This window comes from Chenopodium quinoa, unplaced genomic scaffold (assembly GCF_001683475.1).
Source record: "Chenopodium quinoa cultivar QQ74 unplaced genomic scaffold, ASM168347v1, whole genome shotgun sequence".
NCBI classification, from domain to species: Eukaryota; Viridiplantae; Streptophyta; class Magnoliopsida; order Caryophyllales; family Amaranthaceae; genus Chenopodium; species Chenopodium quinoa.
In genome coordinates this window covers 5265412-5276454 of record NW_018744080.1, presented here as the reverse complement: position 1 = coordinate 5276454, position 11043 = coordinate 5265412, and the positions used below count along the sequence as shown (strand labels likewise).

Below are 11043 nucleotides of genomic sequence, written 5' to 3'. Positions count from 1 at the left end.
GGAATATTAAGTTAGAATTTTATCATAATGAAAATCAAATTGCAGATATTCTAACCAAGCCCTTGGGCAGAGAATGATTTGAGAAATTGAGATTGGAACTTAGGATGATCAAGCTGAATTGATTGCTTCTGAAGTTCCAAGATATGGCAAAGTAAAAAATAATGTAAATAGAGCAAAAAGAGCATTTAGCACAATCTTGGTGTGCTAAACATAGTTGAAGTGTCACCGTTATTAATTACTAGAGGTAAGTTCATTAAAACTCTTAACTTTTTAAGTTATTAATTAAGTACATTGCACATGTGTAGAAAGCGTGTTCCAATTGTGTTGTTTTTTTTTTCAAAAAAGTTTTTTTTTTTTTGGAAAATAAGATTTTATTACCAAAGGGAGAAAGTTACAACTTACAAAAGCTAAGTTATAACGACCACCAGAACACCACAAGACCTGAAAAAACAGGCCAACCCTAAAACCGGTTCTAGATCCAAACCTAGCCACCTTCTAGGAAGGGTTCTAGGAAGGGCCTAGAACAGCTGGACTCAGATTTCCAACCACCTTCTAGGAAGGGTTCTGGAAACCAAGACCAGACAACAACACAAGCAAAAAACAACAAAGCCAAACACCCAAAAATCACCAAAAACAACAATCAGAAGTAGACATGCCTACAAACTGACCAGTAAAACCAACAAAAAACAAAAAAACGAGCAGCATCAAAAGCACCAGGGTGAGGCCACCAGCAACCAGCAGCAGACCAAACCCTTGTCTGCTAGACAGCAGCACAAAACAACAACTTAGCACCATCAGAACAACAGTGCAGCAAAAGCTTTTATGCGTCCGGCCCATGATTGGTGTATGGCCGTTTTAAGGCGTATACCCATGCCTATAGGCGTGATAGAAAGATATTGAAAACGAGCTTCACGGGCCTGGGCGAGCGAACAACACTAGCGAGTGACTCACCAACTCGATAGTAGTGCAGACAGCAGTGCAGACACACAGCCAGCATGCAGACCAGCAGGGCAGAAAGGCAGCAATGCAGACAGCAACAAGCAGCAGACAGTAGAGCTAAAGTAGGCAGACAGTCAGTAGACAAACAGCCAGCAGCAAACAGGCAGGCAGACAGCAGAAAGCAGTGCATAACAGTCAGCATACAATAGTGCAGCAAGCAACAGACAACAATGCACAGCAGAGCACAGTAACACAGACAGCAGAGCAAACAGACAGCAGTGCACAGCAAAACAGACAGCAGTGCACAACAAGTAGACAGCAGTATGCATCAAACAGCAGGACATATAGCAGGCAGGTAGAAACAGCAAGAACAGCAGAAGCAACTAGGATTCATAAAGAAACCAGAACGCAAACACTAGAAGCCAGAAACAAGCTCCTAAACGATCAAATATTTGCTTCCCGCCGGGATTCTACAAACTGAATGAAAGACAATATCCCTAACTAGAGCATCAACAGATTTACAACAACCAGTAAAGAGAACTGCATTCCTTTGTATCCAAATACCATAAACTGTTTTAGTGAAGGCCACCTGGATCACTTTGTTTTTCAACCTGGAACTTCTGCAGATTTTCTTCATCCAATCAACCTCATCACTAAACTGCTGAACAGGCTTGGAAACCCGTAAGATACCCAACACCTTGCTCCAAACCTTCCTAGAGAAATCACAATCAAAAAATAAATGCTGAACACTTTCATTGCTATTCAGACACAAGAAACACTTTGGATCACAAGAGATGTGCCATTGAAGCAACCTATCCTTAGTGACAAGCCTATCCCACAAAGCTAGCCACAAGATAAACACACTCTTAGGAGTTGCTAAGTTTTGGCAAATAACTCTCTTCCAAGGAACTTTAGGCACTTGAGGCCTAATAGCAGCATAAAGCTTCTTGATTTTTAACTTGTTGCCTTGTATGAAACCATCCCATCCCCCTTGATCATTCACAACATCTTTACAACTCAAAATCTTCTTCAAGAACTAAGAGCATATAGCAGAGGTAGGGGTGGTCCAACAATCTTTATGCTTGAAGTAGTAGATATGGACCCACTTAACCCAAAGATTATCAGCCTTGTGAGCAATATCCCAAAGTAACTTAGTGACAGCTGCTTTATTCCACTCAAGAAGAGAAAGCAAGTTCCAGCCACCACAGACTTTAGGAAGATAGACATTATTCCAAGCAACTAAAGATTTCTTAGCAGGGGCAGAGGATCCAGTCCAAAGAAAACACCTGAACCTAGCCTCAATCTCTTTCAGAATTTTCTTCGGTAGAATAAAAATTTGAGCCCAATAAGTCTGAATACCAAACAACACACTCTTCACCAATTGAAGCCTCCCAGCATAGGACAAGTGTTTAGCCATCCACCCTTGGATTCTAGCAGTGACCTTCTCCACCAAAGGCCTACATTGAGCAATAGTAAGCTTCTTGGAAGAGAGAGGGACCCCATGATACCTAAAAGGAATGGTACCTTGAGAAACACCAAGAAGCTCCCTCAACTCTTTCTGAATATCAGCAGAGACCCCTCCCAAATAAACCTCACTTTTATCAAGATTGGCAGAAAGCCCAGAAGCACTCGAAAATTTCGAGAAGGCTTAGAAGAGAAGCTTAACAGAAACACTATCAGCTCTAGAAAACATTAGTAAGACATCATCAAACATCATGTGAGTTGGGTTTAGCTTTTCACATCTAGGGTGAAAGTTAAAATCAGGAGTTAACCTAAGCTCATCAAGGCATCTAGAGAGGTATTCCATACCAATAGCAAAGAGAAAGGGAGACATAGGGTCACCTTGTCTTAACCCTTTTTTAGCTTCAAAGGGAGGGGCAGGAACACCATTAATCAGAATAGAGTAAGAGACGGAAGTAAGACAGGTCCAGATCCAACCAACAAATCTCTGAGGGAAACCAAGCTCTTGCATGACGGTGATCGAGAATTCCCATTCAACTGAATCATAAGCTTTCTTCAAATCCACCTTAACCATACACCTAGGAGAGATAAATTTGTGATCATAGCCTTTGATCAGTTCAGTTGCAAGAAGGATATTGTCACCAATGTGCTTGCCTGGAATGAACCCTGCCTGAGCATCATCAATCACCTCACCAATGAAAGCAGCAAGCCTAGCAGTTATGACCTTAGAAATGAGCTTATAGACCACAGTACAACAGGCTATAGGTCTAAAATCCTTAGCATGAGAAGCAGAAAGGATTTTAGGTTCCAGAGTGATAGTTGTACAATTCCACTGCTTAGGCAAAGTCCCTTTAGTTAAAAAATCAATAACACTAGCATAAATATCATCTTTCACAATATGCCAAGCTCTCTTAAAGAAAAAGGAGTTAAAGCCATCAATACCAGGAGCTTTAGTGTTATCAATTCCCTTAAGGGCAACATAAATTTCAGCATGAGAAATAGGCCTAATGAGGAAGCTCTGAGCAGCAAAGCTGAGCTGCTTACCCCTCCTCATAGTGACAAGATCAACAGCAGGGAGCCAAGGAGCCTGAGTCCCTAGAAGAGACTTATAGAAAAAGATAATTTCATGAGAAATAGCATTTGGATCCTTAAGAAACACCTGATTAGAATCAAAGATGGAGTCAATTCTATTCCTTGCCTGTCTAGTCTTCATCATAGAGAAGAAATAGTGAGAATTGCCATCTCCAAGCTTAACCCAATTGATTCTAGATTTTTGCTTGAAGATGCTTTCCTGGAAATCATTCCAATGTTTGACAACCTTAATAGCATCAGATTCTTTAGTATATAAATCCAAATCATCAGGATTCTATGCAATTAAGGTTTGAATTCTAGAAAGCTCAACATTAGCCTGATCAATCTTTTCCTCAATGTTACCAAACTACTTGCTATTAAGGGACTTAATACTAGACTTCACAGAATTAAGCTTCTGCCAAATAGAATTACCAGAACCCCAAGCCTGCGAAACAGTATCAAGGAAATCAGGGTGAAACAGTTTAAAAATCTTAAAGGTCTACCTTTCCCCGCAGGGGCAGAACAAATATCCAAAAGAACAGGACTGTGATCAGATAAAGAAGGAGGAAGATAGACAGTCTCCACATGCCCATGAGAGGCTAACCAAGCTTGGTTACCGAAAACTCTGTCAATTCTAGAGAGAGTTTTAGGGCTAGTATGAGCCTTATTAGACCAAGAGTAGAAGGCCCCTTTGCTTTTGATCTCAGTGAGAACCAAATCATCAACCAGGCTTTGAAAGTCTCTAGTCTCATAATTAGTAACATCAGTACCATGAAGCTTATCTGAGGTATGAAGAACAGAGTTATAGTCACCAACACAAAGCCAAGGAGAATGCTGAATAGAGATTCTTCTAAGTCCCTCCCATAAAGGAAGCCTATCATGAATGGAGTGAAGCCCATAAACAACAGTGAGATGAATCTGAGTAGAGAGGTCCTTAGAAGAAACACTACAATGAATGAACTGTTCATGAACCTTCAAGACATTAACAGTTACTCTATCCGCATTCAAACCAAGCCAAATCCTCCCTTTAGGAGAATAGTCATAATTACACAACCAGAGCCAAGAAGAGCCAAACTTCCTCTGATAAGTGAGGACATTTTTCAATTTGATTTTTATTTCAAGCAAACCAACAACATCAACTGAATGAGAATAAAGCAACCTCTTTACAGAGGCAACTTTGCCAGGGTCATTCAGGCCCCTGACATTCCAAATAGAGTAAATCATGAACCCAGAAGGGGATTAACCTCACCCCCACTTGGATCTATAGTGAAACCACCTGCACCATCCATTTCATTTGCAAATAAAGCAACAAAAGCATTAGAGGTAGAAGCAGGCTGATGAACTCTAGATTGATGGCTTTTTGTTTTCCTTCCTACTATTCTCCACCCCTCATCTGAACTCTGAGAAGTATGAACCTATGGAGTAATAATAGATTGTCCATGAACAGAAACACCAACATCAACAGCAGTAGTAGAAGCAGGGGCATGGTTAGGCTTAGGAACCCAAACCTGCTTTTGCTTAGGAGGACCAGAAGCCGGTTGCTTAGGAGCCTGCCTAGGCATAGGAGGCTTAACAGAGCAATCATGACCAACCCTGTTACACTTAGAACAAAAAGGAGGGGCCCACTCATACACTACCTTGAGCTACAAAAGTTCCTTCGAAGGACTTTCAACCCATACAGAATTAGGCATAGGCTTTGTAACATCAATTTCAATCAGAACTCTAGCAAAAGACACTCTAAGTTGCCTAGTAGTACATTCATCAGCACAAATTGGCACTCCAAGCAAGCTACCAAGGTGGCTAAGAGTGTCAGATCCCCAACAATTAAGTGGGAGATTAGGGAACTTAACCAAAAGAGGAACAGTTCTAAGAATTTCAGCATTAAAATCAAAATTAGGACACCAAGGCTTCACTATTGCAGGCTTTTCAAGGAACATATGAGGACCAGAACAAAGTATAGTATCTTTATCATCACTAGAACATAGATTAACAATAAAGTACCCATCATCATGCCAATAAACATCAGGTTTTTGCATATCATTCCATTGTTGAGCAAAAAAACGAAGAACAGCAGCAATAGTGGGGTAACAGCCAACTACATAGAAGACTAAAGCATTAGCCCATTTTTGATTACCTGCCTCAATTTCAGCTGCCTGTAGCTCAGCAATGAGTTTCCCTTCCTGCACTTTCGGAGCAACAAAGGATAATGCAGCCAACTTTCCTGTAAAAGGAGCAGCTCGACCTTCACCTACATTCTGCTCTAGAATAGGGGAAGAGGCAACTCGATCCTCATTACAGTTACACGAGTTCAGTTCCAGAACAGAGGGAGGAGTAACTCGATCCTCACTATTCTTGTGCACATTCTGCTCCAGAGGGGGTGAGGAATGGCGTAGAGAACTCCTTGGCTCAGCACGATGCCCAGATCCACCATCGTCCAATGGAACAATAAACCAGAAACCCTAGGTACTGTTCCATTGGATTGACTCGACCTAGCAGTAGCTTTAGCAAAGAGGGCAATGGTCTCAGCATCACTCTTGGGAATAGCTCCACAAGTTGGGTGCACTAACGCCGGCGCCGGAGTAACCAATTCATCCACCTCTTGAATCGGACTAGGAATGAAAGAAGTACCTGAGTTTCTCAAATTCTGCAAAATCGAATCAAAGGCTTCATGAGTAGTCTGTTGTCGCGCTACTTGAGGTGTAGAAACAGTCTTCTTCTTCTTAGCCATTGATATCCAGATTTGATGAAGAAAACCAGTCAAAAATGAAAAACCATGGGGAAGAGAGTGAAGAGAGAAAGTCACGTGGTGGCTTGGTTTAATTTAGTGGGGGTAGTTTTTTTTTTTGTAAATTAAATGAATTTGGAAAGAAAAGGATTTTGGCAAATTAATTTTGTTAATTTAAAATTTGAAAAATTAAGTGAATATGTTCAATAAATGACTGAAAAGTGAAAAACCCTTAATTTCGTTCACACTGATTCATTTATTATAAAAGGAATATTCACCCACCTTTACATCATCACTGTCAAATCAAAATTACCCATTGTGAAAAACCTTCTACAAATTTATACCCCTTCAAGATATAACCATGGCTATCATCACTTTAATTAGCTCCTCCGAAAGCTCTCACAACCTCCAAAACCAGGAAAAAGAAGAAGTGTCATCTCTCCCCTTAGTGTCCTACAAAGAAACTCAAGCCAAACCCGATCTACCCTCTCTATCTCAAAACCCTAAACCTGCAGAGTCAAAGGAATTCACTTTTGAATCAGTTCTTTAAAAGTTGAAAGAGTGGAAGGAGGTGAAAGAGAAGAGAAAGAAAGTTGAGGAACACATTCAAGAAGTTGAGGATTTTGTTCAAAAATTGGAGGACTCGGAGGGAGAAAATTCTGAGAAGGAAGAAGATGAAGAGATCATTGATCAAGCTGAGCTTGAATCGCCGGCAGGAAGGTATGTTGTAGGTCATCGCATTGATTTGACTTGGTGTAGAAAAGCTAGGTTCCTGGAATTTCTTGATTTAATTAAGTTCCAAGGTTGGGAATATTTGTTGTCTAAAGCCTCTGATAAATACATATACCCAATTGCTATGACTGAGTTTTGCCAAAATTTTGAAGTAAAATTGGGAGTTATATCTAGTGCAATTGATGGGGTAAAAATTGAGTTCAATGTTGAAACCCTAGGCAAAATTCTGAAAACACCTATTGCTAGATATGAGACCTACATCAAAGGGAAGGCCAGTGTAAAAGTTGGAAAGTGTTTGAGAGGTGACATAGTTGATGCTCTAGGAGGAAAAAGGGGGAAGAACATTATGAGTCACAATGACTTAAGCCCATTGAACAAGTTGTTGTTCAATTTAGTAAAGAAAACCATTATGCCTCGAACATCGAAGAAAGGGGAAGCATGTCTAATGGACATAGCTTCTATTTTTTGTCTATCGAAGAAAATAAAGGTAAATTTTTCCTCGCTTATGTTTCTGCACTTGGCACAATGTGTTCCAAGTAAGACTAAGGTTGGATATGGAGCCATCCTGTCCACAGTCTTTGAAAGTTTTAAAGTAGTTTTAAAGGGAAAGTATGGAGGTTTGGAGGAGAAACAAGAAAATGTGATAAATGAGGAAACTTTGATGGGAATTAACTTGGAGGTGGTGAATAGGAAGATTCAGAAAATGGAAAAGAGTAAAGAGAAGAAAGAAACAGGAAAAACAAAAGAAAAGGAAGAGGCTGAGCAGCCTATGAGGAAGAGCAGGATACTGTCAACAAGCTCTGCTCCTCAAACGAGTATGGAGAAGCCAGTTGAGCTGAATACTAATGACAGGGATATGGATGGACAGGTTGCCAAGTTGACTGTTAGGTTTGTGTTGGCTGAAAAGGTAGTGAAAGAATCTGCTAAGAAGATTTAGAGGTTAGAAAAGTCTGTGCAGCAGCAAGACAAGCTTCTAAATGACCAAAAACTGGAGTTTCAGTAGCAGATTGAGAGTCTTGAGGAAAGATTTGACTATTTTCCTGCTAAACAGAAGGAAGATAGCAGACAAATTATGGAGTTCCTGAAGAATTAACTCTGCAACCTTAGTTACCAACCTTAATATAAGCCTAGCTTATTTCACTTTGAAGTCATGAACAATTTCAATTTCTGTTTTAGTTTTTGAACAATTAATTTTGGCTGTAATATTTTTAAATTGTTCAGTAGGATGATAAATCTTTTGGTTTTTAAATAAATAGTTGGAACTTGGCCTGTACTTGTGTCTACTTGTATGTTTTGAACACTTATGCAGGAAAGTGGAACTTGGTTAAGGTAAGTTAGCAGCGCTGCCTTTTGTTTCCCACACTCGATGAATTGCTTGTGGGGCTGTGGCTAGATGCTTAATAAACTTGAAAAATCAGGACTTTTTTATAATGCCAAAAGGGGGAAAAGAAGAAGAAAATTTGGAAGCAAAAGTTGTTATGCGTTCCAGTTGATAAAGTATCAGAAATTTCTTCTGATATGATGCCAAGTAGCTTAGTTTATTTCTTATTTTATTTCTTAGTTTTATTTATGTTCAGCTTTCTTGTTTTCGTATTTTTAGTTGTGTGTTTATCTTTTAGTTTATAAATAAAAAATACAAAAGTACGCCCTCTATTTTGTTTAACTTTTCTCAAGAGTTTGCTTAAGTTTGTCATCATCAAAAAGGGTGAAATTGTTGAAGCTAAAGGTTTTGATGATGAGGAACTTAAACTAAAGCAAACTCTTCTAATAAAGGTTTTCAAGTGTTTGATTAGTTTAGGTGAAGTTGATCGTGGTGATGGAAGAAGTAACTGGAACTAAGAAGTTATGAGGAGATCTTTATACAAAAAGTTAAACAGAAAAGAAGAAGAGTTCTCTAACAAGAACTGAGTTCCTTAACAGGAACGTTCCCTAACAGGAACTTGAAGTCAGCAAGCTAAGGTCCCTGAAGGAACTTAGTCAGGTGGAGCCCTAGTAACCTACCTGTACAGAAGCGCGACGTAACAATTTAATTTAGCTAATGTTTTTATCTTCTAGATTATTGTTAATATGTTAAGTAGGTTAATGCACGAGATTTATTAGAAGCGTGACAGGTTTGCTTGGTAAATAAATTATTAAGGAAAACATAAAAGATAGATTTTAGAAAAGATTTTCTAAAAGGTTTTATTTCTTAAAATCTGTTTGTTAAAAGATATGATTCTTTTTAACAATATCTTTCTATCTTATTTTCCGGAAAAGATTTTCTTCAAATAGAATTTTCATAAAACCGTGTTTTAAAGATAAGTTAAGTTAACTTATTTATCTTTTAGAAAACCTACTTGCTATACAAGTCCTATTTTATAAATAGTAGAGATCGAAATGGTTTAAGGTTTTTGCGAGTTTATGCGTGGAGAAATCCCTGAGCATTAATTGAGTAAGTTTACCAAGCTTCTAACTTGTCATATTAGTTTCGGATTTCGTGCATAGCTTCCCTATCATATAATAGGTGTCATACATTTGTATTGTTGGATTATTTGGGTGAGTTTGTTATCTTTTTACATCGCATACTGGTTGTGTACGCTTCTAGTGTGAAGCTGAGAGTTTTGTACTTAGGCAGTACGAGTGAATCTAAGTGTGGTACTTAGATTGGGTAGGATAGGGTCCTATCGAGTGGCAAGTGTTGAACTTGTGAACAATGGTCTGTGTTTAGTAGGTTGTAAATTTGTGTTTGCCCTATTATAGTGAAGTGGTTTATGTTGAAATCCCTAAGGTAGGGTCGAGGTTTTACTTCCAGTTGGGCCCTAGAAGGTTTCCTCGTAATATCTGTGTGTCCTTGCAAATTCCTATATGCATTGTTTTTTTATTCCGCAAAAGTAGCTATTAGGAACTCGATACAATTCACCCCCTCTTTTATTAATCGTCTAAACTAACAATAGTCTTCTTCTTTTTTTTTCCAGTCTAGGTTCCCAATTACGAAGTAGTCTCTTCGTAATTTTGAGTCACATTCGAAGGGTAACATGAAAATAAAAACAATGACAAAACAAAAAAAAGCAGCACTCGAAATTAAAAAAAAAAAATACGAGCTGGTGGCGCGTGCAACTTAATGAGTTGCACGACCCCAACCAGCGCAAAAGATTTGGTTGCATTCGCGCGCAACTCAATCTCTTGCGCACGCCCAATATTACGAGTCGATTTGATATCTCAAAAAACAAGTCGACTCGTTCAAACAATACCTTTATCGGAGAATTGTTTAAGGGTATTATTCGTTCGAATATATTTTGCATTATTTCTTTTTTTTTCTTTTAAACAAGCGCATCGATTCACTTATCCTCTCATACTTCCTGTAGGCCCGGTGCTCAAGCCTGGGAACGAAGACTCCCGATGCTCGTATTCTACGTTTATCATCAAGTAACCCACCTCTTTCAAACCATTTTCCCTCGACAAGTAGTTCTAGTCCAACAACAATGTCAACCATCGAACAACTCCAAGAAGAGATTGCTCGATTAAGAAAAGAAAATTAATGGCTCAAGAGGCCGAGGAAAGAAGAATCAAGAAACTTGAAAAAGCCGAAAAGAAAAATGCAGAGGCTCTAGCCTTGCAACAAAAGATGGAACAATTATTCGTCAAAGAAAAGTCATTAGAGAAGCATGTTCTTCGTTCTACCAAGGGGAACAAGTACTTCGAATCAGAAAAGTTTGCTCTTCCCTCAGGACTTGCTTTGCCAGAAAAGTTCGTAGATACGAACTTGCCAATATTTAAGGTGACCAATAATCCACAAAACCACTTAATGTGTTTTACTAGCACCATGGCATTAAAGGGAGTTGATCCTAAGCTCTATGCTTTGACTTTCCCTTTATCTTTAGACCCAACCGCGAGAGAATGGTACTATGGGTTAGATCCAAAATTTAAAACAACATGGGAAGATGTAGTTTCGGCTTTCATTACCCAATATGAGAGTAATGTAGAGTTCAAATCGACTCTACGTGAGCTTGAAATGCTTAAGCAAGGCGACTATGAAGGATTCCTTGATTTCTATGGTAGATGGCGAGAAAAGGCGGCCCACCTTGCCCAAAGGCCCACCTGAACTCGAGTTGGTACAAAAATTCATCAACAACTGT

The 11043-nt window shown here is 39.1% G+C and overlaps 1 protein-coding gene across 1 annotated transcript; it reads right to left on the bottom strand.

Annotated features, from left to right (window-relative positions):
• Positions 1–640: 640 nt before the first annotated feature.
• LOC110691629 lies at positions 641–4695 on the bottom strand. Its single transcript, XM_021868585.1, has 7 exons — positions 3904–4695; positions 2749–3766; positions 2051–2586; positions 1414–1975; positions 1144–1322; positions 952–1056; positions 641–757 (listed from the first exon to the last, which is right to left on the bottom strand). Exons 1-7 carry the CDS (start codon positions 4693–4695, stop codon positions 641–643), a joined length of 3309 nt encoding a protein of 1102 aa, XP_021724277.1.
• Positions 4696–11043: the final 6348 nt, after the last annotated feature.